This window comes from Suillus plorans (genome assembly GCF_016647745.1).
Source record: "Suillus plorans strain S12 chromosome Unknown HD556scaffold_2, whole genome shotgun sequence".
Lineage (NCBI taxonomy): Eukaryota > Fungi > Basidiomycota > Agaricomycetes > Boletales > Suillaceae > Suillus > Suillus plorans.
Window position 1 is genome coordinate 489,984 of NW_024537386.1, and position 24,378 is coordinate 514,361.

At 47.3% G+C, this 24,378-nt stretch overlaps 10 protein-coding genes across 10 annotated transcripts; 5 read left to right on the forward strand and 5 right to left on the reverse strand.

The window, feature by feature from the left end:
• Positions 1 to 489: 489 nt before the first annotated feature.
• HD556DRAFT_1321767 (kinase-like domain-containing protein) lies at positions 490 to 3,989 on the forward strand. The gene is made up of 6 exons (XM_041301360.1): positions 490 to 2,470; positions 2,518 to 2,598; positions 2,659 to 2,952; positions 3,012 to 3,164; positions 3,215 to 3,323; positions 3,375 to 3,989. The coding sequence occupies exons 1-6, from the start codon at positions 983 to 985 to the stop codon at positions 3,644 to 3,646; spliced, it is 2,397 nt and encodes a 798-aa protein (XP_041166911.1). The 5' UTR covers positions 490 to 982; the 3' UTR covers positions 3,647 to 3,989.
• A 136-nt stretch (positions 3,990 to 4,125) lies between these two features.
• Positions 4,126 to 5,560, forward strand: HD556DRAFT_1428549 (histidine phosphatase superfamily; the record flags this gene model as incomplete). Its single annotated transcript, XM_041304724.1, has 9 exons — positions 4,126 to 4,146; positions 4,214 to 4,267; positions 4,406 to 4,547; positions 4,619 to 4,650; positions 4,712 to 4,722; positions 4,783 to 4,826; positions 4,879 to 5,069; positions 5,123 to 5,330; positions 5,382 to 5,560. The coding sequence occupies 9 exons, from the start codon at positions 4,126 to 4,128 to the stop codon at positions 5,558 to 5,560; spliced, it is 882 nt and encodes a 293-aa protein (XP_041166912.1).
• A 148-nt stretch (positions 5,561 to 5,708) lies between these two features.
• Positions 5,709 to 6,990, forward strand: HD556DRAFT_1321779 (uncharacterized protein). The gene is made up of 3 exons (XM_041301361.1): positions 5,709 to 5,773; positions 5,826 to 6,888; positions 6,940 to 6,990. The coding sequence occupies exons 1-2, from the start codon at positions 5,752 to 5,754 to the stop codon at positions 6,584 to 6,586; spliced, it is 783 nt and encodes a 260-aa protein (XP_041166913.1). The 5' UTR covers positions 5,709 to 5,751; the 3' UTR covers positions 6,587 to 6,888; positions 6,940 to 6,990.
• HD556DRAFT_1321781 (ubiquitin-related domain-containing protein) lies at positions 6,751 to 7,335 on the reverse strand. Its single transcript, XM_041301362.1, has 5 exons — positions 7,242 to 7,335; positions 7,167 to 7,184; positions 7,080 to 7,109; positions 6,941 to 7,023; positions 6,751 to 6,889 (listed from the first exon to the last, which is right to left on the reverse strand). Exons 1-5 carry the CDS (start codon positions 7,257 to 7,259, stop codon positions 6,805 to 6,807), a joined length of 234 nt encoding a protein of 77 aa, XP_041166914.1. The 5' UTR covers positions 7,260 to 7,335; the 3' UTR covers positions 6,751 to 6,804.
• Positions 7,336 to 8,113: 778 nt separating this feature from the next.
• HD556DRAFT_312685 (uncharacterized protein) lies at positions 8,114 to 9,289 on the reverse strand. The gene is made up of 6 exons (XM_041310240.1): positions 9,180 to 9,289; positions 9,067 to 9,126; positions 8,874 to 9,008; positions 8,603 to 8,819; positions 8,494 to 8,548; positions 8,114 to 8,432 (listed from the first exon to the last, which is right to left on the reverse strand). Exons 2-6 carry the CDS (start codon positions 9,095 to 9,097, stop codon positions 8,229 to 8,231), a joined length of 642 nt encoding a protein of 213 aa, XP_041166915.1. The 5' UTR covers positions 9,098 to 9,126; positions 9,180 to 9,289; the 3' UTR covers positions 8,114 to 8,228.
• Positions 9,290 to 11,609: 2,320 nt separating this feature from the next.
• On the reverse strand, positions 11,610 to 13,540 carry HD556DRAFT_1468653 (uncharacterized protein; the record flags this gene model as incomplete). Its single annotated transcript, XM_041308411.1, has 10 exons — positions 11,610 to 12,057; positions 12,112 to 12,166; positions 12,221 to 12,437; positions 12,492 to 12,626; positions 12,683 to 12,742; positions 13,151 to 13,166; positions 13,217 to 13,231; positions 13,281 to 13,300; positions 13,360 to 13,392; positions 13,468 to 13,540. The coding sequence occupies 10 exons, from the start codon at positions 13,538 to 13,540 to the stop codon at positions 11,854 to 11,856; spliced, it is 828 nt and encodes a 275-aa protein (XP_041166916.1). The 3' UTR covers positions 11,610 to 11,853.
• Positions 13,541 to 13,908: 368 nt separating this feature from the next.
• On the reverse strand, positions 13,909 to 17,426 carry HD556DRAFT_1321816 (amine oxidase catalytic domain-containing protein). The gene is made up of 11 exons (XM_041301363.1): positions 17,342 to 17,426; positions 16,496 to 17,290; positions 16,253 to 16,444; positions 15,843 to 16,197; positions 15,452 to 15,737; positions 15,138 to 15,274; positions 15,046 to 15,080; positions 14,724 to 14,996; positions 14,432 to 14,671; positions 14,390 to 14,394; positions 13,909 to 14,301 (listed from the first exon to the last, which is right to left on the reverse strand). The coding sequence occupies exons 2-11, from the start codon at positions 17,192 to 17,194 to the stop codon at positions 14,028 to 14,030; spliced, it is 2,496 nt and encodes an 831-aa protein (XP_041166917.1). The 5' UTR covers positions 17,195 to 17,290; positions 17,342 to 17,426; the 3' UTR covers positions 13,909 to 14,027.
• HD556DRAFT_1321818 (amine oxidase catalytic domain-containing protein) lies at positions 17,307 to 21,061 on the reverse strand. The gene is made up of 12 exons (XM_041301364.1): positions 20,923 to 21,061; positions 19,899 to 20,868; positions 19,651 to 19,842; positions 19,279 to 19,596; positions 19,193 to 19,223; positions 18,848 to 19,137; positions 18,552 to 18,675; positions 18,471 to 18,505; positions 18,148 to 18,420; positions 17,881 to 18,096; positions 17,772 to 17,821; positions 17,307 to 17,716 (listed from the first exon to the last, which is right to left on the reverse strand). The coding sequence occupies exons 2-12, from the start codon at positions 20,568 to 20,570 to the stop codon at positions 17,443 to 17,445; spliced, it is 2,475 nt and encodes an 824-aa protein (XP_041166918.1). The 5' UTR covers positions 20,571 to 20,868; positions 20,923 to 21,061; the 3' UTR covers positions 17,307 to 17,442.
• On the forward strand, positions 21,062 to 22,277 carry HD556DRAFT_1321827 (Sin3 associated polypeptide p18-domain-containing protein). Its single transcript, XM_041301365.1, has 3 exons — positions 21,062 to 21,217; positions 21,274 to 21,383; positions 21,434 to 22,277. The coding sequence occupies exons 1-3, from the start codon at positions 21,161 to 21,163 to the stop codon at positions 22,167 to 22,169; spliced, it is 903 nt and encodes a 300-aa protein (XP_041166919.1). The 5' UTR covers positions 21,062 to 21,160; the 3' UTR covers positions 22,170 to 22,277.
• Positions 22,278 to 22,511: 234 nt separating this feature from the next.
• Positions 22,512 to 24,262, forward strand: HD556DRAFT_1436408 (uncharacterized protein; the record flags this gene model as incomplete). Its single annotated transcript, XM_041305571.1, has 3 exons — positions 22,512 to 22,704; positions 22,760 to 23,997; positions 24,062 to 24,262. 3 exons carry the CDS (start codon positions 22,512 to 22,514, stop codon positions 24,260 to 24,262), a joined length of 1,632 nt encoding a protein of 543 aa, XP_041166920.1.
• Positions 24,263 to 24,378: the final 116 nt, after the last annotated feature.

A 24,378-nucleotide genomic window follows, 5' to 3' on the forward strand; every position in this document is an offset into this window, starting at 1 on the left:
GGCAACCAAATATTAGCTTTATCATTCTCTCTAGTTACTCATTTAGTTTCTTTCTCCTTTAGTCCCTGACTTTCTTACCCTTCAGTATATAAGCCATCGCGTTTCTACTTGTAGGGTAGTTGATTTTCACCCCCCCTTGAATAACACTTAGTTAGGACAGTTACCCTGTTCGAACCTTAAGACGATTCAAACCTATCGACTCTCTAGTGTGAACGTTTCATAAACGCCACAGAACTTTACCTCCTGGCAACCAACTTGAAATAACCCAAAATTGCCTACTAAATTATGATGTTGCCCTCTGTTGTCGCCAGACTGGATTGACCAGACCGCTCATGACCAACAAGTTGGGTTTGTACGTTTTTTTCTCGGTGCTGTGGTATTTCCCTACAGAAATGCCAATGCCTCGCCTTGAGGTGTAGTAAGCGCTCGAGGTCCTTGCATTCCCGTGAGAACAGCATCCAAAGGCACCACGGATGTTTCCGGCACCAACTCCTTCATCCAACCTTACTGACGAGCTTCGACTATATGACATATGTCCACTTTAACTTGTTTGATGCGGTATCAAAGAAAGGCTCAAGTGCGATATTCCTTGGGTGGCACTTAATCTGGATCATAATGCTATGACAAAACTCTCTCGATTTCGTGTACCAGGCATTAACAATACTATCCAAAATTCCTTCTTACCTCAGGTCGATAATACTACGTGCCGCTTTGGTTCCACACGGCATACAGCTTTACAGCTTTATGTCCAAGGTGCTAACAGTGTCCCGATCAAGATATCGTTGTTGGACGCCGCAATTGTTTCCTGATGGGCCCGCTTTGCGATGAGCCAAAGCGTGGTGGTCCCTTCCTAATCTTTGGCCACATCCACATTTGTGATCCAGTATTCCTAGTGGCGCAGAATAGGTCCGAGCTCTATTTAACGTTCGGTTTCTCCAGGACTATAGCTCACATATTATCATAACGCTACCCGCACTTATCAATGGCCCTCAGACACTTACTTGCTCGCATCTTCAAACGATTCAAGACGTCTGGATCTGCCTCTGTATTGGACCTCGCGACTTCTGCAACACCTGCCCCTGCATCAAATATCTCATCCCTAATCGAACGGTCTCCGGCTACCCAAGCGATTTTTCCTGTCAATGTAAACCTCCGATTTCACGTAGTTTTGTCCCCCACTGCCGATGGCACCCATATGTCAATCCAACAAAGTCAAGTATTACCTACTCTTGGTACAGGTTGTGAAGGACATGCGCACACCGCCCAGGAATCTGCACCACCTCTCGAGATTTCTCCATCAAATCCTCCAGTTGGATTTAACATCGAAACGACCGCCACGCAGTCGACGGAGATTCCTGATTCCGTTCTTTCTCCACCTGCCTTCATAACGGACACTGCTCGAGACAGTGATATTCCGAGTCAATACATCCTACCAGTTGTGATACCTACTCATTCTCCACTTTCCGAATTTACCGTCGCGATACCAGTTTTGTCTCGGACCATGCAGACCATCGAGAGCAAGGACATCGAGACACCCAAAAAATGCGCTGGCGCAAATTCACTCATTCACGTTGCAGGACCTTCCGTCGGACCTAGCACTGAGGCTGTCGTACCGTCGATGGTCCCTACTACCCTCGACGAACCTTCTTCTCAGAAAGCACGCCTTGGCTCACAGCAATACGACTATGTGTTTCCACATTTTCCCCTTAGCCAATCGCTATCGTCTGCCACTCACGCTTCCTCCTATAAGTCATGCTTGGACCCACAGGGATACGATCCTCTAATTCCACAACTTCAATGTGACCGATCACCATCGTCTGCTCCCCGTGAGCCACCGCGATGCCCACCTGGTCTAAAGCTTCCCGCAGATAAAATGCCAGGAGTCCAAGCTGGGCACTTACGTGCGCCATCTGTACACTTTACGCAGCAGGGATCACCCTCCGAATTACTACAGGATGTTATCAAGCGGAGTCTCGGTAACGACGCATCACTACGACTTGCGCAAGGCAATACCGAGCTAAACCTCGGCGATATGTTCTCGACTCTTGAACCCAGTGCCTCGAATTTTCAGTCATCGTCGACACCTGAGGCAAAACAGGCCAGTGTTATCGTTGAGAGGATTTCGAAAGATGGGAATCTTGCCTATTCTATTCAGGCAGGTGGTCATAAGTACGTCGCTACGGCACAGGTCGGCAGTGGTGCATTCGGTTACGTCTGGTACGCTATTAAGGACCAAACAGAGGAGGTCGCCATCAAGGTCATCGACAAGGCTGGGTTGCTTGCGCAATTTGTTCACTGCGCCAAAGACAAACGACCGACCATGCAACAACTGCTCGAAGGTTCTCAAGCAGCAGCAGCAGCTATCAGTGCTGAATATGAGGCATTCAAGCGCGTCACCGAAGAGCAATCCCCATTTTTGACTCCTCTGCTGCATGCCTTCGAGGACGAGGATAACTTCTACTTCGTAATGGTGGGTCTTCCTGATTATCATCTGACTTGGTGCTGAACGTGCCCCAGAGGTTCTACCCCCAGACTCTTCGCACTAGAGCAAAATTCGGATTCATGCATTGGCAGTTGCGTCTTGTTGCTGCTGAGCTTGTAAGTGTCTCCTATATTCTGCATGCAAGTTTGATCTAATGTGCTTCGCTACCCCCAAAGCTTCTCGCCCTCCAGCGTCTTCACAAGCTGCGCGTCGTACATTTGGACTTAAAGATGGAAAATGTGCTCGTAACTCCGTCCGGTCACGTATGCATTGCAGATTTTGGCAATGCTGAAGTCCTAGACCGCAAACTAACCTATCAGCAATTTCACAACGAGCTCATGTATGGTGCATCGGGTACCAGCGGTTACCTTCCTCCAGAACGAGTCGAGGGAAACCAGGGATATAACTTCAAGACGGACACCTGGACCTATGGTACTATTTTACTGGAGCTTTTACTAATAAACGGCGGGGTGAGCAATCATTTGTGGTTCCAGATCGTCCTGGCACTAAAGCTTACTCGACTCTTAAGCACTGGCATTCTATATATCATTTCAGTGATGGAACGCATAAATATGGTAACGACCACAAGATACCCGCGGGTCACAGCCAGCTGGCCTTCATAAGACCGAACGACGAAATATATCTCATCCAAGATAAGGACGCCAAGGATCTTCTTTATTCTGTATGTCTCCAAGTCTTTGTGTTGTCGACATTGGCTGAACTCCATATCAGATTTTCTTTCCTAAACACTATGCCATGAGGCCCGACTTGGAGTCACTTCGCAGTCACCCGTTCTTTGCCTGCATCGACTGGCAGAAGTTAGAGAATCGGGGATACGATCGTAAGTCTATGATCAAAGTCGGCTGGCGTACCCTTGCTCACGTCCAACTAGCCATGTTTAAAGCCTGCTTGGGCAACGCACCACTAGAATCTGTAGACTCTGGAAAGATTGCCATCGAATGCTCTCATCCTCGGCTACTAGACTTTAAGAAAGCCGTGCACGAGCGAGCCAACGGTGGTTTCTCTCTCGGGCGAATACACGTAGATTACGAGTGCCCGAGCGAGTTGGCACATGATGCTATGCATGGAGCAACTTGCAGGGTTACAGGGACTAAGGTACCCCGGAGACATATTTGTAAATGTGACTTGCCTGCCGATTGGTGATATTTACCGGTTTGCCACGAAGCATCCGAGCAGGTCGCCTCATAAATTTGTATGTTCCAGCTATTTATGATTGTTATACTTGTAATACTTGGTATACACACTCATGACAACTCACGAACGTCAATTGATGTGCACTCGAATTGAATTGAACGCGTAGGGGTCCGACATGAGTCATTCCTCCTGCCAAGTTGTCCTGTAAAGCGACTGAACTCTAAATTTACATAAAAAACTAGTTCAATGGATCAGCTCCTGGCAACTGAGGTCTTTTTACGTTACACTGCTGGTATCTTGGTTTCGCCACGGCTTGGCAGCCGAACGGTGGTGGCTGAGTGGTAACAGGTCTACACACTCTAGTAGTACTTAGTACTATTGTTTCTAGTTGACCCTGAGTCGGAGCATACAAAAGCTCCGAGACGAGCTAGGTTATAGTAATTTCCTGTGATTCCCCACGAAGATCTCCCCTAGAGCCCCGGCGCACCATGTCCCATCGGTCTTATGAAGTCAGCTTTTACTATCCGTGTCTCCCGAGATCATACGAGGTCGAGAACTGAATGAGTCCAATGGCAGGTGGTCGAAGGATTCTTCGAGCAAGAAGTTGGCGCTGGTTACGGTCAAGGCAAGGTAGTGTTTGACATCATGATTTCGCTTGCCATTGAGTGGCTGATGCATAATCTCGTTCTTTCGCATCGAAGGCTGTAAGTCTCTCTGTATTTCCATCGATCAGTGGTGAAGATTTGAACTCTGGTTTTGGAACTCTAGCTCCCTGCCCGATTCGGGCTAATAGACCCTTCCGATAATCGATGGAGGACGTTCGAGCAACGGATTGATCAGCTTAATACGTCCTCTCCCGTCGGCACGCAGTACAAGGTGTTTTTCGTGGGCAGACACGGTGAAGGCTTTCGTGAGGGTCTCATCTTACTGAAGATGACATTTAAAGAATTGATCACAAATTTTATGGACTTTTCCCCGCAGACAACGTAGCCGAGGCGAAGTACGGTACAGAGGTGCGACCTGCCTACATCATAGTGCCCATCCTATCCTAACATCTCGCTCCCACATCGGAAGAAATGGAACAGGTACACTTCTACCATTCTCTTTCTCCAATGAAGTTCCTTGACCTGATTGCATCCATCAAGCTATTGGTCAAAGAAAAACGGGGACGGAAATCTGATCTGGGGGCGTCAGTGTTATCACCCGTTCACTGAATTGCGCTGCCTCACAACTTGTCATAGCGGATCCAGAATTAACGGCGCTTGGCCAGGAGCAGGCGAAAGCAGCTCATAGCGCATGGAAACAAGAACGTAAATTTGATATCCCCCTTCCGGGGAAGCTCTACTGCAGTCCTCTCACACGAGCTATCCATACGAACAAGATAACATTCGACTCCATTATACCGGAATCGCAGAGAACCATGATTATCGAGGTATATATCAAGATACAAGAATTTTTCGCTAGGTTCACTCACTCGCGCTATAGAACCTTAGAGAAACACACGGCGTCCATACCTGTGATAAGCGTAGAACGCGCAGTTATATCAAACAAACTTTCACTAACTTCGACATCGAAAAGGAGCTCGTGGAAGAAGACGAACTTTGGGACTCCCAAGTGAGGGAGACCCACTACGAAATCGATGTCCGAATGAGGGGCGTACTGGACATGATTTTTGACAATGACCAGGAACAATGTGAGCATCATACCCCACCTGTTCATCGATGTAGACTGAGCACTCGTCTAGTCATCTCTTTCACTGCCCATGGGGGCATCGTTAGTGCAGTGCTGCGAGTCGTGAACCATAGACAATACATTTTACCCACTGGAGGTTCGTACTCGAACCTGATTCGAGAGCTCGTGCTTATTCTGAGGCAGGGGTTTTACCGATGGTTGTTAAGTCATCTATATCTTAGGACTGCTTAAGGAAGATGTCAAGGTGGTTGGAAAAGTGCTACTGAATCGTACTCTGAGATCGCTTTTGTGCTGCTGGATCTGAAACACACGTTCACACCGTCCACAGCTTACGTGTATATTTAGATTGTACAAGCTTCCACGTGTGATACCATATCCCTTCTCGCTATCGTCAGCACTGAGCACTGAGGCATCTGTTAGCAATGTACGCAGTAAACGATGCAGGTGCGCTTTTCAACTTTCAGTCAAGTAGAGCATAATGAATTCAGCGGAGCAGAGCATGACGCTCGTGCAACTAGCCCATTCTCAGAAGACAGTGACTCGCTCTTTGATGAGCCTCAGATTGCCATGCGCACTGCGCCGCCAATACCTGGGCTTTTCGTTGCACCCATCAGATTACCTCTCGAACTGGCAAACGACATCGTTCAGCAGTGCATGAACCTTTACTTCGATGGGCGAGACGTAAATCAGATCATGCTCTTTGGACGCACAGCATCCGAGCACAACCAGAATATGGGAAGCGGCTTACCAACGTTTTTGATCACACTCCTGCACTGGCTTGCCGAAATGTTACGCGATCATCTACCCGAGAAAGTGCACGAAATGTTATTTCCGCCCAAGGATGCGCCACAGCGCGCACGACAGGCGATCCTGAACCTGTATCATCCTGGAGAAGGCATCTCACCCCATGTCGATCTACTGAAACGGTTCGATGATGGAATCATAGGAGTAAGCTTTGGAAGTGGGTGTGTGATGAACTTTGAGCGGGTTCAGTGTCAAGAGGAGCTGTTCGGAGAGGCCGGGCCGCTGGATAGGAATCATTGGGACCTCTATCTGGAAGAACGCAGTGTTTTGGTCCTATCGGAGGATGCGCGCTACGATTGGACTCACGGGATTGATGGAAAACAGAAGGATTTTGTCAGTGGAGGAATAGATGGACAAGGAGAACCTGACTGGATTGATAGGGGAACGAGATTGAGCATCACATTCAGGTGGTTGTTGCCAGGCGCAGACATCGTCGGAGGGCCTGATCCGTGATAAGTACGTGGAACTGCCTAGAAATTATCAGCTGCACGTGTAGAAAGAAGATAGTACCATGTCAGAGTAAGTCAAGTTAAAGAACCAGCGATGGAAGACAAGCGATGCGACAGCAAGTAAAAGTCAAATGATATCTAACAATGCACGGAATCCTACACCTCATAATCAAACTCCTTTGCTAGAGCACATCTCTGATACACCTCCCCAAGGGTACGATATCAAATGCCGCCACGTAGAGCAAGAACAAGATGAAGAACGGATCCAGCGGTGATATTGAACTCCTTAGCGGTTTTATCATCCGGCCTTAATCAGGTGAGTTTACGCGATGATCTTGTAGAAGCTAAGATGACGCACATTTGTCTCCCTCCGAAGATCAGTCTCTGTTGTGGTGGTGGCACACCGGACTGCTCTTCGACCTTCTCCTTTATTCTAGTGATCTGTTCCGATAGAATTCGTAAGGTGTTACATAAATGATGCCCTTAGTTGCAGATACCTTGTCCTCGAGGTCTATGTCCAACTCGATCTGCGCGTAAACCTTCGTTAGCAGTCACTAGCGGATGGCAAGGATTATATTTAGCACCTCCTTGCCGGTGAGTGTCTAGCGGAGGTCATCAGGTTAGCGGAATGTTTCCTGGCAACATGTCTGCGTCCTTACCTTTACTTTGATGAGCATGGTCGAAGATCTAAGGGTAACAACCCCCTTTAGGCTTTAAAAGTATCCCTCTGATTCGGAACTCTCATCGTGACACATTTCCACGGTCTTTCCAACCACCCACTTGAATTCCGGACACCACTAAATACTTAACTCAAACTGAACATTTATAAAATCAAATTTCAACTCATCCGTGTGCCGCCATGGTCAACCCGAAGCATTTTTAGCAAATTTATCAAGAAATCGCACCTTTCGACAGGAACTATGTGCTGGTTGTGACCACATATCCGAAGCTCTCGGTGTCAGCAGTAACGCTGTCATTGTTTGATGGTTATTCGAGAATAGACGTTGTGCAGATGAGTCAGTTGAACCACGGTCACCATCTTGGCGAAGCATGCACGGACCGGTCAACATTCCAGGGCTCGTGAGCATTTCTCCAATTGTCTTTGTCGGACAGTGCCAGCGGGTCCACCATTGTTGCAAACGTGATCCAACGCAACCTCTAAGTTTCCTGTTACATCAAAAATGAATAGTGATTTGGCAGGTCTTCACAACCGATCTAATGCAGCTTCATACAGCTTATCATTCACTCCAATGTGCCTTGCAATTTCCTCTACAGCGAGCTTAATCATCGAGTCTGGATGCACGGTGAACAACAAACTACGACTTTCGAGTTCTTGCGAAGGAAGTGAATCTGAAAGCTGGAGGACGGGACTTGATGGATTCCATTTATGAGCTCAAGTTGTCTCATCATATTGCGAGAGCCAAGGCTTCTTTTTTCAGGCAGTAGAATATGAATCTGTGACATGCACGCCATATTGCAACTATATTGAATACAAAGGCCCCGTCGAGTCTTATGATGTCACCTCAATTTTCGTGTAGTTCGGTGGGTAGCCAAATGAATCATGATGTACCAATACTACGACAAAATGACAACAACTTCGTGAAGTATACTATGGGTCACTTGGATCACTTGGATAGTTTCCCGTGCTACACACCGTCACCAGTTGACACAGGTATGTCCTCTTGGAAAACAATTGTAGTTAGGTTAGTTCCTGTCTCAGAGTCGGCTATGAGATTAGCATGATATTCTCGAACGCTGAGAAGGAGTCGTGGCCCCAGAACAAACATCTGCACGAAAAGGAAAATTTCAAGGATGCCAGAATAAATCTCAGTTTCCACTGAAGAAGAACCCTATAGAAATGACAAATGACGAGAGTTGTCAGAAGCACGTGTCAGTCGCAGGTTGACGTACCGATATTTGTGGAGAGAGAAGGCTGACAGTGACCAAGCAAGAAACAGCAGCGTGTCTGGTGAGGAAGTTCAGTCATAAAGGATATATTGAATTGAAGTCTCAAACTCACGCTGCAAAGTAAAACACATGTGTTTTTATTAACATAACGAAACAGTCCCTCCCTGGGGAGGGTCGTTGCAGTTCACGCAAGTGTTTTATAGCAATCCAGGCTGCAAGACATAGTACGAGGAACTCCCATAAAATGCCGAGTATCCAAGGCTCAGATAGTGGGTAGCCACTATTTCCGCTCAGAATGCACTGATAGGTGCCAGAGAGAACAAGCTCCTCTGGTATTCATGAGCCTGATATGCTTGCGTCTTTTGATGATAATCGAGGCTCACCTCCTGAAATGGTACTGCTTGATATTGCAAGGATCACTCCACATATAATCGTGCAAGCCAAAGAGATTCCGACAAGAAAGATTGAAATCTTTCTTGATTGCCGGTACATCACACGTAACCGAATAATTAAGATGTCTGGCATGATATTTCAGTCCAGTTAATCTTAATCAGGTACCACAGCCAAGTAGCTCACAACGCAGCATGACATTTACAATAAAAATCATCCACCATTGTGCAAGGCCAAGAACAGTGCCTAGAAGATCCAAGTTAATCACGAGCTCAGAGGACTGCTTCGAACGAACTCACAGCTGTAGTAGTCATTATATTGAATCAAAAAAGTGGCTGAGGTTCTCACTCACCCCTACGTAGGAGGACAGTGAGTTGAATGGGATGACAGAAAAACAGTGCGGAATCCTCACTGTATCTGTCACTGAAACTGATGGAAGACCTACTACGTGCTACCAGTCAGAAGAAATAATCATAATGAATATGATAAGACATACGCAGTATGCTGATGCTGATTGTGAGATGATGTCTTATTAGCACAGTACTGGCTCGATTAGTAGCCTGGCAAAATAGTACCCAAATGAAAGCATTCCGACATAGCGCACCTAAAATATGTTATGAATCAGCACAATTTTCCAACCAAAGTTAAAATATGAGTTAGGTACACTGATATATACGACAGTCATACTGGACCAGCGTTGCCTCTGCCACTCGGAATTAGCTGTATCATCCTGTTCCGAGACTCTACTTACCAGGACCAGTTCAAACTGGAGAACCGTGAGATAGTTGCTGTACTGAGCAATGTCATCAACTTACCTCTTGTCCCAATGTCAGCGCTGGATATCATAGGGCATCAATACGTCTCTCGATAAACGTATGATTGCACATTTCTCACCCCAATCATATACGACTACCGTAGAGGATGCAACTGTAAAGTTGCAGTGGTAAAAGGCAGATCTGAGTGAGCCATCATCGACATCGCTGACTCTACCTGTTCACGAACCTACAAAATAACTGTAAATTCGATAAAAATCGAGCAACGGCCACCAATTAGGATCATTAGAGACTAGGGTCATATTGAAGGGATTAGTGTTGGAGTGTCACTGGGCCCTGGCAGAGAGCTGGCCGCAAATGATGGCCGCACTAACTTCATATACCACCATCAGATCAACGCTTGGGCCCGAACAGCGTCATTTGTCCTGTCGAGAGGTACTTCATATTCACATCGAGCTCCGAGTCATCAGTAAGATCACATAGTCATCGATCCAACATGGGTCTAGTGATGTAACCATTCAAGGGCACCACTCAAATCGTCCGTTTCTTGAGCTCAGCCTTGAGGCCGCTTTTAAGAGGGTGATATTACAACGGAGTACAACTTGAGGGTGGTGAAGCTTGAGCTTTGGCGGACCATCAAGATTATGCCCGCATAAGCAAGACTCGGTGCTGACATTTTTTGGTGGAGCTCAAAGTTAACGTTAAACGGTTAAACGTTGGAAACGCTCAACGCCCAGCGCCACTGGCAGCGCCCAACCTCGTGATCGATTCAGAAATGACCGGATTCGACTGAAATAAAGATGACCAATATTATTTTAGGAAAATCTCGTGTAAAATAAAGACTCATGATCATGAGCGCTGTGCACGCATGTGTTTCTTGAAAATAATCACTTCGAATTCCTTAGAGCGTCGTCATGTTCGAAAATCGCTAAGTCTCGCCTGCATGGCTGCAGCGCGTGTGCTCACAGTACTATGCCGTGGGCGCTCAGCTCGTCGTCATCTCTCACGACGACTCGATGGCATGCATCACATCCTGCATTCTTCACAACATTCATCATCTTCGCATCGTTCGCAGTAATACAGCTTGCCCGGGACGACTCGGAAGGTCGAGTTTGCCGTTGCAAATTCTTATAATGTCGCTTGAATGGTGTACGTGCAGTCGATGTTCGTTCGCTGATGGCGGTCGTCTTCTGCAGGTCAAAAAGACCCGCCTCAGTCTTCAGGCATATTGAGCTCGATCAGCGCAATCAAGATCATCTTGCCATCCCGCAAGCGCGGCAGGCTGAAGACGAGCTCCCCACTGAGTTTTTAATTTCCCTTGTATCTATCCATGGCCCTGAACCCGAAGCATCCTAGCAAATCTATCAAGAAATAGCACCTTTCGACTCCTAGATGTAACCATATATCCGAAGCTCTCGGTGTCAACAGTAACGTCGTCATTGTTTGATGATTATTCAAGAAATAGACGTGCAGATGTCAGTTGAACCACGATTACCATCTTGGTGAAGCATCCAGACGGGCTGGTCAACATTCCAGGGCTCATGAACATTTCTCTCCAATTGTCCTTGTTGGACAGTGCCAGCAGGTCCACCATTGTTGCAAACGTGATCCAACGCAACCTCCAAGTTTCCTGTTCGATTATCAATGAGTCATGACTTTGCTTTATTTGGAGAGGGTGTGTACTCAGCTGTAATATCTCCTCGAAAGTTGCAACAATAATTTTTGGTAGGTCGACACAACTGATCTAATACAGCTTCGTGAAGCCTATCATCCACTTTAATGTGCCTTGCAATTTCCTCTGCAGTGAGCTTGATCATCGAGTCTGGATGCACAGTGGACAACAAACTAAGACTTTCAAGTTCTTGCGAAGGAAGCGAATCTGAAAGCTGGAGGGTGGAACTTGATGGAGTCCATCTGTGAGCTTAAGTCGTTCTCAATGTTCGATCATACTGCGGGAGCCAAGGCTTCTTTTTTCAGGTAGTAGAATATGAAGGCGTGACTTGCATGTCATCATGATATTGCAAATATATTGAACACAAGGGCCCCGTCGGGTCTTGTGGTGTCACCTCAAATTTTCGTGTAGTTCAAAATACCGGATGGGTGGCCAAATGAATCATGATGTACCAATACTACAACAAATTGACAACAACTTCGCGAAGTATTTTATGGGTCACTTGGATCACTTAGATAGTTTCCCGTGCTACACACCATCATCAGTTGACACAAGTATGCCCTCTTGGAAAATAATCGAAGTTAGGTTGGTTCCTGTCTCAGAGTCGGCCACGAGATTAGCGTTATATTCTCGAACGCTAAGGAGGAGTCGTGGCCCCATAACAAACATCTGCGCGAGCATGGAAATTTCAACGATGCCAGAATAAACCTCAGTTCCAATTGAAGAAGATCCCTATAGAAATGACGAGAATTGTCAGAAGCACGTGTCAGTTGCAGGTTGGCGTACCGATATTTGTGGAGAGAGAAGGCTGCCAATAGCCAAGCAAGAAACAGCAGCATGTCTGGTGAGGACGTTCAGCCATAATATATATATTGAATTGAAGCCTCAAACTCACGCTGCAAAGTAAAACACATGAGTTTTTATTAACATGGCGAAACTGTCCCTCCCTGGGGATGGTCGTTGCAGTTCACGGAAGTGTTTTATAGCAATCCAGACTGCAAGACATAGCACGAGGAACTCCCATACAATGCCGAGTATCCAAGGCTCAGATAGTGGGTAGCCACTATTTCCGCTCAGAATGCACTGATAGGTGCCAGAGAGAACAAGCTCCTCTGGTATTCATCAGCCTGATATACATGCATCTTTTGATGATAATCGAGGCTCACCTGCTGAAACATTACTGCTTGATATTGCGAGGATCACTCCGCTTACAATTATGCAAGCCAAGGAGATTCCGACAAGAAAGATTGAAATCTTTCTAGATCGCTTGTACATCGCACGTAACCGAGTAATTAAGATGTCTGACGTGATATTTCAGTTAAGTCTCTTAATCAAGCACTGCAGTCAAGTAGCTTACGACCTAGCATGACATTTACGATGAAAATCATCCACCATTGTGTAAGGCCAAGAATAGTGCCTGGAAGATCCAAGTCAATAACGACTCACGAGCTCAGAGTACTGGATGCTTCAAACGAACTCACAACTGTGGTAGTCATTATATTGAATCAACAAAGTGGTGGAGGTTCTCACTCACCCCTACATAGGAGGACAGTGAGTTGAATGAACTGATAGAAAACGGTGCGGAATCCTTACTGTATCTGTCACCGAAACTGACGGAAGACCTACTACATGCTACCTGTCAGAAGAAACAAGCGCAATGAATATGATAAGACATACGTAGTATGCTGATGCTGATCGTGAGATGATGTCTTATTAGCACAGTACTGGCTCGATTAGCCTGGCAAAATAGTACCCAAATGAAAGCATTCCGACATAGCGCACCTAAAATATGAGCTAGATACGCTGATATATACGACAGTCATACGGGACCAGCGTTGCCTCTGCCGCTCGGAATGAGCTGTATCGTCCTGTTCCGAGAGACTCTACTTACCAGGACCAGTTCAAACTAGAGTCACAACCGTGAGATAGCTGCTCTAGCAATGCCATCAACTTACCTCTTGTCCAAATGTCAGAACTGAATGTCACAGGGCATCAATACGTCTCTCGATAAGCATATGATTGTGTATGTCTCACCCCAATCGTATATGACTACCGTAGAGGATGCAGCTGTAAAGTCGCAGTGGTAAAAGGCAGATCTGAGTGAGCCATCATCGACATCGCTGACTCTGCCTGTCCACGAACCTATAAAATAGCTGTAAAATCGATAAAAATAGAGCAACGGCCACCAATTGGGATCATTCGAGACTAGGGTCATATTAAAAGGATTAGTGTCGGAGTGTCAGAGAGCTGGCGGATGTTAGTGTATTAAGATGATGGCTGGGCTAGCTTTATATACCACCATCGGATCAATGCAGCTTGGGCGCAGACAGCGTCATTTGCCCTGTCGAGATGACCTTGCCACATTCGCATCGAGTTCCGATATCAGTGAGATCACGTAGTCATTGATCCAACACAGGTCTAGTGATGTGACCATTAAAGGGCGCCGCTCACATAGTCCGTTTCTTGAGTTCACTGGCCTTGAGGCCGCTTTTAGTAAGACTGAGGGTGATAGTACAACTTGAGGATAGCCATGATGGTGGCGGAGCTCGAAAAAGCTCGAGCTTTGGCGGATCGTCGGGATTATGCCCGCATAAATTTCCTGAAAGAAACACTGCTTCTCAAGTCCCGACGGATGAACACAATCTTCAAAATGGTACATAAACAAGCTAAGCTAACTCCCATAATCTTTAGCATTCCCGTGGTCAAAGCTCAAACTTGATACGAAGGTAAAGCTCAGAAGCCTTCCTCATCTCTTCCACCGTTGAGGGAGGTGCAGGTTTCCCATCCAGGTCGTACACCTGCTCCGGATAGTACTCGAATGCGGCAGGTGGTTGCGGGACGCAGTGGGCTGGACGAACATTATAATCATCATAAGAAAACGGGTCTCCTGGCTTCTTGGGAGGCTGGAGCAGTATGGCGTTGGCAGACTCGATCGACACATCGTAGTCGAAATAATTAAAAGGTGTCAGGAAGAAACTATATAATGCAGGGAGTCAGCACGTCGCATTGATACATAGCTAGGATTTAACCTCGAAGCGGCTGTATTAGTCCTTGTATTCGGAACATCCTCTGATGCAGGCTGTTACCGAGCAGTTTAGCTCTGCACTGAGATACTAGAAGGCAAACTTACTAAGTGGTGCATCCCAACGTTAATCCAGGTCACCAGATCCTGTTGAGTGATATTTTCACCGTCGAAAAAGTTGTGGAAGTCGACAGGGGGAGCCCCTGGAAGATTAAAGTTCCACATGCTGCTGGAAGAGGGCTCTGTATCTTTGCGACGGGACACTGCCAGGTTATAACGCGCCCAGTTGGCATTCTTGAGCAGACGCTTAGATCCTACGACGGTCTTGGAAGATCGCTTGTGAAAACAATACAGGAACATCCAATGTGTTACGCACATTATAAACCGGCGAGTATCCCGGGTGGATTGCGTATCCTCTAGGAATTCCCCATTTATTGGTTTCATCAGTATTCACAATAGTATAACCTCCTTGGAAATTGGCGGGGAATCTCAGCAGGGCTTCGTCTTCGTTATCGATGTATTCACGGGTGATCTTTTGTTGGATCACTTCTTCGCCCCAATCGTCGTCGAACCACGGTTGAGTGGTGACCTCCTGACTAAGACTTGTTTTCAACAGCGAATTTTGTGTTCCTCCTACGTCAAGGTCGACCTGCAGAAAGAGTTCAGATCATGAAGTGTGTCACATGGATTCTTAAAACCTTGAAGTTGATGACATGATCGTGGAGGCTTCCAACTGGTTATTTGCATCAGCAATATAAATATACGTCGAAAGTGCTGGGAGACAACATACGAGTGGTGTTCCAGATTTTGCTTCCGTAAGCTCCTTGCTCGTCATCCCAGAACCCTGATAAAAGGTATCCGGATGCTGATACACGAACCTCGATAGTTCCATCGACGTGGAAGATATATTCAAACTTGGGAGAGGGTCTCGCATGTAAGTATATGATCACCAACGGAGCGACGAGTACTCACCACTAAAGAAAGGTTAAACAATAGTCGAATTTTGAAAGACGGAAGCTAATCATGATACTTACAGTAATCATAGCTAGACGCAATATGTTGAGTGCATACATTCTAGAGAACTTTTATCATAATGTCACTTACTTTCCAACGGTGGCAACGCTCCTAATGACCAGCTGGTAACCTTTGACGGCACCAAATTCACTTCGCTCAAAACCAAGATGTCTTGATATAGGACGTCCGCTATCCTGCTCAAAGATACATATCGCTCGCTTCCTAGACATCATCCCAGTCGCAGAAAAAGTGGTAGCTGGGAGGTAAATCGCCTCATCTGGGCAATCATATCCTGGAAGCAGGTCGCGAACCGACTGCCCCATGCCAAAGTATGAATCTAGAAGTGCAGTGCTCGACTTATACGGATCATTCCCGGCTGTGTTACACAGGTCACTTATATTCCCTTCGATTCAGACTCGACAACTCACTGTATTGTGCCAATGCTTCTTGAGGCTTGAGCTAGTTTGAATATTAGTCGGACAGTTAAAGTAGTGCAGTAGACGATGGGCAATTACCTCGTAGATGATCCGCTCACCTCGGAAGCGTATATCCCACAAGTTTAGTCCCATGTCGCGATCGAAACCCAGGTAAAGTCCCCACCCCATCCAACTGACGTATTGCAGGTCATAATCAACCCTAAATCGCAAACCAGCAAAAGATACAGAACGAGGTCCTGGAAGGTTGTCGAGGTCGCGTAAGGCACCAATACGTTCTCGTGTACTCCAAGAAAGGTCTTCTTCTTTCTTTGTTACTGGAGGCACACGCTTGAGCGTACCATTATGAAACGCATCCATGAATGATTCTGCTGTGTCAAATACTTGATGGTTGTACACAATCTAACGGATATGGGTTAAGCACGAGAACGTTCACTACAACCGAAATAGAGTTTACCTTCAGCTGGTCCCATTTCGAAGTATCAGTACCACTGACGTCGACATATTGCCAAAGATTCAGTGGATGCAACCAAAATCCGGGCGTGTCTCTTTGCCAGTTTAACCAGAAGCGCCTGAACGATCCGTCGAAACCGAACGGCCCAGCACCTCCAGCAACAATAGTACCATTGGGCAAACCACCTAGAAGTTCCTGAGAAAGTATAAGGAAGACTAGGCAAGCCAGATGATCGAAACGACTCGCCTTGTACGCATCCATCAGCGGAGCTGCTATCTTAGTGTGGATTTCGGGCAAATTCCAGTCAAGGGCATCATATCCTCTTGCGTTATAGGGAAGAGTTTCGGTATGATAAATATTCGCCAAATGTGTCATCTCTGTGGCTGGCGTGACTGGGAGCGGCCCGACGAGATAATCTCTAATCACGGGTTCCACGGCCCCACCATGGTGAATGGTAACCCGAGCAAACCTTGCAGGTGCGTCACGAGGATCCAAAGACGAGAAGTACTCGAGGACATCAGTCTTGGGAGGATAGTATGTCTGTATCATATAGATGGAGTTATCGGATGGCCGAGCTGTATCTCCTCGCGTGAGGTTTAGGTTCATTTGGGTGCTCAGGAGCCAATTTTGAATTTCCACCATTTCATCGATGGTAAGAGAGGCCCATGGGTTGATTGGAGCTGGAGGGCGAGCAGGAGGCGGAATATTAGATGCACAGATCTTGATATCTTCATCATAGTCAGCAAGTGTCTCGGAACCCCCGAAAACAATTTTGGAGCCAGAGGTAGAGGATCTGATCTGGATGACGGTAAGCGAAGCCAATACAAGGATGAGGATGAATGAAAGGCCAAGACGAAGAGAGGTGATCCTGTTCGGTGCTCGCGTTGATTCATGCTTGGGTTCATCCAAGGATGCAGTTTTTAGCTGCTCGTATCCTCTGGGCATGTTGGCGGACAGATGAAGAGGTACACGTGTGACCGAACAAGACCTTAAAACGTAAATACACAAGTCTCATGTGCACTATCACGCGCCTACCCGCTGCTAAACGCGGAGTCAGTTTAAGATGAAAGACGGATCAGGAACTGAACCTCCTTTTGTTCATAGGCTCGTGGACAGATTGATACACATGTTGCAAAGAAGTCACATTATTAGCTACCTGATCACTACACCACCTTCCCATCTCCAATAAGGCTCTACAACTCAAGTTTGATGCGATGATATAACTCCGAGGCCTTGCGCATGTCTTCAATTGACGAAGCAGGTGCAGGCACCCCATCTAGGTCGAACATCTTCGCCGGACGGTACTCGAAAGGTGACGGGTGTTCCGGCAGGCAGTGAGCGGGCTGAACACCATAGTCGTCATATGTGAAGGGGTCGCCAGGCTTTTCTGGGTTCTTCAGGAGGACAGCATTGGTCGACTCGATAGATACATCGTGATCGAAGTAGTTAAGAGGCGTCAAGAAGAAGCTAATAGACCGTTAATAAGCTTTTATTCCATATGGCAGGAGTCAGCGAAGCCAACCTTGATGTCGCTGTGTTTGTTCGTGTATTAGGTGCGTCTTCTGATTGAGGCTATAAAAATGAAAAGAATGAGGCTTTACAATTAGTACTTCATTAAGCAAGCAACTAACAAGATGATGCATGCCAAGGTTCACCCAGGCAACTAGATCTTCTTGTGTAATATTCTCTCCATCAAAGAACTTGTGGAAGTCGACAGGAGGGCCACCGGGTAAATTGAAGTTCCACATACTGCTCGAGGAGGGTTCTGTCTCCTTGCGACGGGAGACAGCCAGATTGTAGCGTGCCCAGTTCGCGTTCTTCAGGAGCCGCTTAGAACCAACGACCGTCTGCAATCCAGACTTCAGACCTTGTCATGACATCCTCGATAATATACGTACGTTGTGGATCGGAGAATAGCCCGGATGGATAGCATATCCTCTCGATGTTCCCCACTTGTTGGTCTCTTCTTGATTTACGATTGCATAGCCGCCCTGGAAGTTTGTCGGAAATTTTAACAAGGCATTGTTCTCGTCGTCGATATATTCTCGTGTGACAACTTGCTGGATAACTTCGTCTCCCCAGTCATCCTCGAACCAGGGCTGGGTAATTGCTTCTTGACTCAATGTAGTCTTCAACAACGAGTTTGCTGTACCCGCCACATCAAGGTCAACCTGTAATGGATCATCAGCGCTATAAATTTATCGCAGGGGAGGCTATTGACCTTATAGTTGATCACGTGGTCATGCAGACTACCCACTGATACCGTGTTAGATCAATATAAGGGACGAGTGGAAATACAAACTGCTGGTTTCCCAGATTCGATTTCCATATTGCCCTTGTGCTTTATCGTAGAAACCAGCTTGCAGATAGCCGGAGGCGGAGACGCGGACCTCGATGGTTCCGTCAAGATGGAAGATATAGTCAAACTACACACAAATGATGAAGTCAATTGTGAAAATAGCATTTGGTTTATCACTCACCACTACAGGAAATAATACAGAATCCAGTCAACATCACGAAGATGGCGAAACTCTGCACGTACAGTAATCATAACTAGGGTTCAAGTTTCAGCATCATCCCACAGACAGAAAAAATCACACACTTTCCGACCGTAGCAATACTTCGGATCACAAGTTCATAACCTTTGACTGCCCCAAACTCATTTTCTTCGTAACCAAGATGTCTCGTAAGAGGTCGTCCGCTATCATGCTCGAAGATACAAATTGCACGCTGTTGTGTGGTTAATCCATTCACCGAGTAAGTGGTCGCTGGCAGATACACGGCCTCATGTGGACAATCATAGCCTGGTAACATGTCACGGACAGATTGTCCCATGCCGAAGTAGCGATCGAGCCAAGCAGTCGTTGCCTGGAATGGATCATTACCCGCTAGAGAACAATATCAGATGAACTGAAGTACAGAAAGCAGCGTTAGATCGCCCACCATACTGTGCAAGAGCTTCCTGTGGCTTGAGCTACGCAGGAATCATGAGATTGCATGAATGGATGGCTACGTCGAATGCATCCTACCTCATAAACAATCCGTTCACCACGGAACCTGATGTCCCATAAGCTCAAGCCCATGTCTCTGTCGAAACCAAGGTACAAGCCCCAGCCCATCCAACTGACATACTGAAGATCATGATCCACTCGGAACCTTAGACCTGCAAATGACACCGAACGAGGTCCAGGAAGATGGTCGAGATCACGTTGGGCTCCGATACGCTTACGAGTACTGTACGACAGATCGGTGTCAGGGTCGATAACAGGGACACGTTTAAGGCTGCCGTTGTGGAATGCTTCCATGAAAGATTCTGGGGAACTAAAGACTTGGTGGTTGTACACAATCTAAGACCAATTTGAGCGCATGAAGTCTCGGTGAGGTTATATTTGAGAACATACCTTTAACTGATGCCATTGAGAGGAATCGGTACCGCTGAGATCAACGTACTGATATAAGTTAAGTGGGTGTAAGAAGAAGCCGGGCGTGTTGCGTCGCCAACTAAGCCACAGACGTCTGAAGGAACCGTCAGAGCTGAACGGCCCACTTCCGGCCGTCGTGAGGGTATCCTGGGGCGTTCCGCCCAGAAGTTCCTGAAAACCAACCTCCCTGTAAGTAGCATGTACAGAAATAAGATGGCACAAATGACCTTGTATGCTTCCATTAAAGGGGCCGCCATCTTTTCAAAAATTTCCGGGGAAGTCCAGTCACGGGTATCAAAACCACGTGCATTGTGCGGAATAGCGTCGAGATGATACACCTCCGTCAGATGCTCCATGCGAGTAGATGATCCAATAGGAAGCGGTCCAACAAGATAATCCTTTACGACAGGTTCTGGTGCAGAACCGTGGTGAATTGTGACCCGTGCATACTTTTCCGGGATGTCTGATGAGGACAGCGACGAGAAGTAACTTAGGACGCTGGCTTTAGGCGGGTAGTACGCTTCTATCATGAATATGTGATTGTCTGAAGGCTTTGATATAGCCCCGCGCGTCAGGTTAAGAGCCCGACCAGGCTCCTCCAACCACTTCTGGATCTGAACGGTCTGCTCAATGGTGAGAGAAGCCCACGGATTAATCGGGGCTGGGGGATGGGCAGCAGGGGGCATGGGTGAAGCACAGCTCTTCACGGAGTCTCCGTCATATTTGTCTTGTGCTTCCAGATCTCCAGATAAAGGAGGATGAACATGCAGAAAAGAAAGCGTTACCAACGCCAAACATGTGACGAGACCGATCGCGACACGACGTATGGTGCGATACGGCTTGGGTGACTGGACTTCGTTGCCATCTTCGCTCTTCAGGAGCTCATAACCACTGGCCATTGTGGTGGTGGAAGGGTATAAGAGACAAGAGTGCTCTGTCGTTCTCTTTAAATGCCGTGGGTCAGCCTGTGTGATCACATGAACTTCCGAGTCAGTGAACGACTTCCTTTGCGAGCCGATTAGCAATGATACAACGTATACGCCACGGCTGATACGTATGACAAAAACTTCAAATCGTTATCTCAACGACAGGGATTACCATGAGATTACGCCCCGCTATACATATCTTCTGCCCACATGACACCGGACTTGAGCGTTCTGAGCTTTAAAGTGACCACATGTTTCTGTAAGTTTGGGTCTGAATTGGACAAGTTGAGTTGCTATGTATAGTCGTTATCGAGCTTGTACTGACCTGCAATTTGAAAGATGTGGCAGATGAATCTTCCGGTTGATGGCTAGTTCATCACTACAGGATTTTAGGTGGCAGATTCGTGGCTAATTTTCATGTCGATGAGGAACTTTAAGCTTCAAGTAATCAGTGACGGCGTGGTTTGGCTATGTTTGACATTTGGCTCAAATGGTAACTATTATATAAGCAAGCAGCACCGTGTCAAGCACGCTGCAGGTCCATCTGACCGTCTCAATATAAAATGGCCGACATGGAGACTACTACCCCAGCGGGACAGCCTATTGTCTCAAGGGAGAAGGTGATTTTAATTTTTGGTAGCTTGTCGGTTAATCCTCAATTGTTTTTCTCTACCAGACGGCCCCATTTCTCATCCGAACTTTTGTAAAGGTTGGGTCATTCCATAGGCTGAGTTTGTTCGAGGAGAACACTCTGCCAACCACAGACGAACAACAAATTTACACCTGGTAAGCGTGCATGTGTATTTTTTCTAACTCTCTTTTGATCCCATGACTAGGAAAGATGCCACCTTGCGCGAAGTACTGACGACTCTCCGAAACGCTGCACCCCAAATACCAGAGTTTCGCCACCCTTTGGCTCGTTATTCCTTCCGTGCTATATACGCAGACGCAGCAAACAGGGGACGCTTTGCACAGAAAGAGCTTGGTATGGTGTATTCTCGCGATATTCTGGGCGAACCAGGTACTCTTGACAGCCCCGCGGCACGCCTGCTCAGCGACATGGATGGCGAATCCAGAGAGCAGACAGAGCGGGAGAAAGAGGAGAGGACGCTTGATGAACTTCGATTCGTGCCAGGAGACTATCTTTGCGTCTCTATTATCCTTCCAAAAGCCGCCGCGGCTGCAGTAGCTGCAGCCACCCAGGTTGAGAGCACTGTCAAGATTCCAGTCCAAAACGGCTGGAGATCTGTACCAGCAGCACGGCAGAGTGATGCAGGTTGGGGAGCAGCAGCTCCTGCTGGCCGAGGTGGGGGTCATTGGCGAGGGGACTCCAACCCTGCTCCTCCCAGTGGTCCACGAGGAAGAGGTGGTGGTGGTGCTGGAAGGGGTGGAGACTTTGCTGGAAGAGATCGCGACTTTGATCGCAACAGAGATTCAGAGAGACGTCTGCCACCAAGGCGCGATTCACCACCTCACCGAGGTGGCGGCTGGGGTGGTAGGGGTGGCAAACGGTCACCATCAGGTTCGCGGTCAAGGAGCCCACCGCGACGCAGAGGATCTCGTTACGACTGACTGATATCGTTTACTTGTACATCCATTGTAGCTCTAGCTACCGATTGCAAAATTACTTTAGTTCCGAATCCATTATGCAGGAATAAGGATGACCAAATTTTGACAAGGACTTGATTGACTTTTCAACCGTTTCAACTTGAAGTTGTACGTACTATATGCTTCCAATCATACCATATCAACGTGTTACGGTCTCGCGCAAGTCTCACACCAGTAATATTTCGACCTCGTATCTTCTTCATGACCACAGTCCAACCCTGACTTATTTGCCTTGCGCTAGTGCTTCTAGTATTCCTTCGAACTCGTGTTTATACATAATCACATATCAGCGACATCGCCACCAACATGGGCGCTGGACCCTCAAAGCATAGACCCTATCCATTTCCAGTTCCAATCGTTAACTCTAACGGAATGCAAACAACAACTTGGTCCTCAGTCAGGACGAAGAAGGGCAAGGAGAAGGCACACCCAGAACTATATCAGCAATATTCAAATGGATATCCGACTGCTGCATATCCGAGTCATGGGTTCCAGTATTGTGCGTAGCAGTCACTTGTGAGAGTAGCGTTTTCCTAACAGTGCCGGATGAAAAGACCCACAGGTACAATCTGGGTATCCACAAATGAGTGGGTATTATCCGGTGGCCATGGTTCCTATGCAGCAGCCTCTGGTTATGCCGCAGGCATATGTTCCGGTCGCTGCTTTTCAAAACGCAGCTGGTCAGCCACCTGTACCAGTTATTCACCCTGCAGAGCAAGTACGGATGCTAGAGCCATCTAACAATCAAGGCCCTGTGATGCCCAATGTGACTGGTCGACGAGATCCCGTTGTTCCTCCACCCCCTGTCATAACTAACGTGCAACCCCAACGCGACACAGCTTTTCCCCCTCCTCCTATCATAAATGACTCGTATTACTCATCTCACCCACAACCCACTGCGCGCATGCCCGAGCCACATGTAGGCAATCGGGCGACTCCAGGCCCCGTCATCCCCGGTATGACTGGTCGACCAGGAGATCCAGTTGTTCCTGCTCCCCCCGACTTGACTGACGCACAGCGTGCAGCTAACTCGTCATCTCGTCCAAGATTCACCGACTTCTACCAACCAGCTGATCATCCCATTTCCATGCCCGAACCTTATTTAAGTGATGTACCATTCAGGCCACCGACTGTCCCTCCCATACGAATGGCAACGCGGCAAAATCCCCTTCCCTCTCCTCCTAGAGACATATGGGATACCACTCCATATCGTCAAGTTTTACAGGAACTCCCAAAGGACATAACCCTCTCCTTCAACGTCGAACACATGGAAGAAATGGAAGACATGCTGGCTCAACCAGGAGGTCCAATATCGCGTCTAGGAAAGCTATTTGGCTCTAGTAGTAAGCGTAAGGGTAAATCACGACAGGGACTCTTTCGCACTTTCAGCACATCGGGGGGCGATAGCGAATCTGGTGGTCATCATCATCGTTCCAATACCGTGACATCATTCGTTATACCACCAACTGCAGTCATGCCCGATAGGGTAAACCCATACACTGGAAGTGGAGCCCCACCGCAAGCTATGCCAGTTCCCGATCGCGGACCACCCGTCAAGTTTGACCATACGGGTGAACTATCCGGATTTGTAAATCACTCACAACACCGAGTGATGTACAAAAACAAAATGTACCCAACGGCGATGCACCTCCTTGAGGCGATGAAGTTCACGGAACACCCTAAGCTTCAGGAGCGTATACGAAAGTGCACCGATGTTGGTGACATGTACCCGTTGTCGGCTAGTTTTCAGGACCACGTGCGACCAGATTGGGGCCAGGTATTCTTGAGGACTGTGAGATTATTTTCATTGGCATTCCAATCGGATCAACCTTCCCTGACTATTTTTGTATTTTCAGATGGAAGATGTGCTGTATATAAAGTTCAAGCAACATCCTAGCCTTCGGACATTACTTTTGCGCACAGGCCTTGCTGATATTGTGTATGCCGATGCCAATGATGCGTACTGGGGTCATGGTCCTTCAGGTGATGGTGCCAACGAACTTGGAAAGGCCTTGATACGCGTACGGGACAGACTTCGTGCGGAAGGGGAAAGATAGTAGTCTTCCCTGAACCGACTTATAAGAAGGAACGTTAGTATGTAGTTCCTTCCATTCATGCAGATTATATCATGTGACGTAATTTTACCGCATGTGTTTACGCTTGCTGTTTGTAA

Excerpts from the sequence above, each read along its gene's own strand:
- HD556DRAFT_1321818 (XM_041301364.1), bottom strand. The coding sequence starts at position 20,570 with ATGGCCAGTGGTTATGAGCTCCTGAAGAGCGAAGATGGCAACGAAGTC. Across the intron at positions 18,676-18,847 it reads TTGCTACGGTCGGAAAGTGT|TTTGACTATATCTTCCATCT; the intron begins GTGATTTTTTCT and ends ATTTGTGTGTAG. Across the intron at positions 17,717-17,771 it reads ACAAACACAGCGACATCAAG|CTTCTTCTTGACGCCTCTTA; the intron begins GTTGGCTTCGCT and ends ACGGTCTATTAG.
- HD556DRAFT_312685 (XM_041310240.1), bottom strand. The coding sequence starts at position 9,097 with ATGATTTTTATTGTAAATGTCATGCTGCGTT. Across the intron at positions 9,009-9,066 it reads TGTAAATGTCATGCTGCGTT|ACATCTTAATTATTCGGTTA; the intron begins GTGAGCTACTTG and ends ATATCATGCCAG. Across the intron at positions 8,820-8,873 it reads AAGCAGTACCATTTCAGGAG|AGGAGCTTGTTCTCTCTGGC; the intron begins GTGAGCCTCGAT and ends CATGAATACCAG.
- HD556DRAFT_1321779 (XM_041301361.1), top strand. The coding sequence starts at position 5,752 with ATGTACGCAGTAAACGATGCAG. Across the intron at positions 5,774-5,825 it reads GTACGCAGTAAACGATGCAG|AGCATGACGCTCGTGCAACT; the intron begins GTGCGCTTTTCA and ends TCAGCGGAGCAG.
- HD556DRAFT_1321827 (XM_041301365.1), top strand. The coding sequence starts at position 21,161 with ATGGCCGACATGGAGACTACTACCCCAGCGGGACAGCCTATTGTCTCA. Across the intron at positions 21,218-21,273 it reads CTATTGTCTCAAGGGAGAAG|ACGGCCCCATTTCTCATCCG; the intron begins GTGATTTTAATT and ends TTTCTCTACCAG. Across the intron at positions 21,384-21,433 it reads GAACAACAAATTTACACCTG|GAAAGATGCCACCTTGCGCG; the intron begins GTAAGCGTGCAT and ends TCCCATGACTAG.
- HD556DRAFT_1321767 (XM_041301360.1), top strand. The coding sequence starts at position 983 with ATGGCCCTCAGACACTTACTTGCTCGCATCTTCAAACGATTCAAGACG. Across the intron at positions 2,953-3,011 it reads TTTTACTAATAAACGGCGGG|CACTGGCATTCTATATATCA; the intron begins GTGAGCAATCAT and ends TCGACTCTTAAG. Across the intron at positions 3,324-3,374 it reads AGAGAATCGGGGATACGATC|CCATGTTTAAAGCCTGCTTG; the intron begins GTAAGTCTATGA and ends ACGTCCAACTAG.
- HD556DRAFT_1321781 (XM_041301362.1), bottom strand. Across the intron at positions 7,024-7,079 it reads ACATAGACCTCGAGGACAAG|ATCACTAGAATAAAGGAGAA; the intron begins GTATCTGCAACT and ends CTATCGGAACAG. Across the intron at positions 6,890-6,940 it reads ATCTTCGGAGGGAGACAAAT|GCCGGATGATAAAACCGCTA; the intron begins GTGCGTCATCTT and ends CACCTGATTAAG.
- HD556DRAFT_1321816 (XM_041301363.1), bottom strand. The coding sequence starts at position 17,194 with ATGCCCAGAGGATACGAGCAGCTAAAAACTGCATCCTTGGATGAACCC. Across the intron at positions 16,445-16,495 it reads CGCTGATGGATGCGTACAAG|GAACTTCTAGGTGGTTTGCC; the intron begins GCGAGTCGTTTC and ends ATACTTTCTCAG. Across the intron at positions 14,997-15,045 it reads ATCATGTCATCAACTTCAAG|GTCGACCTTGACGTAGGAGG; the intron begins GTTTTAAGAATC and ends CTCTTTCTGCAG.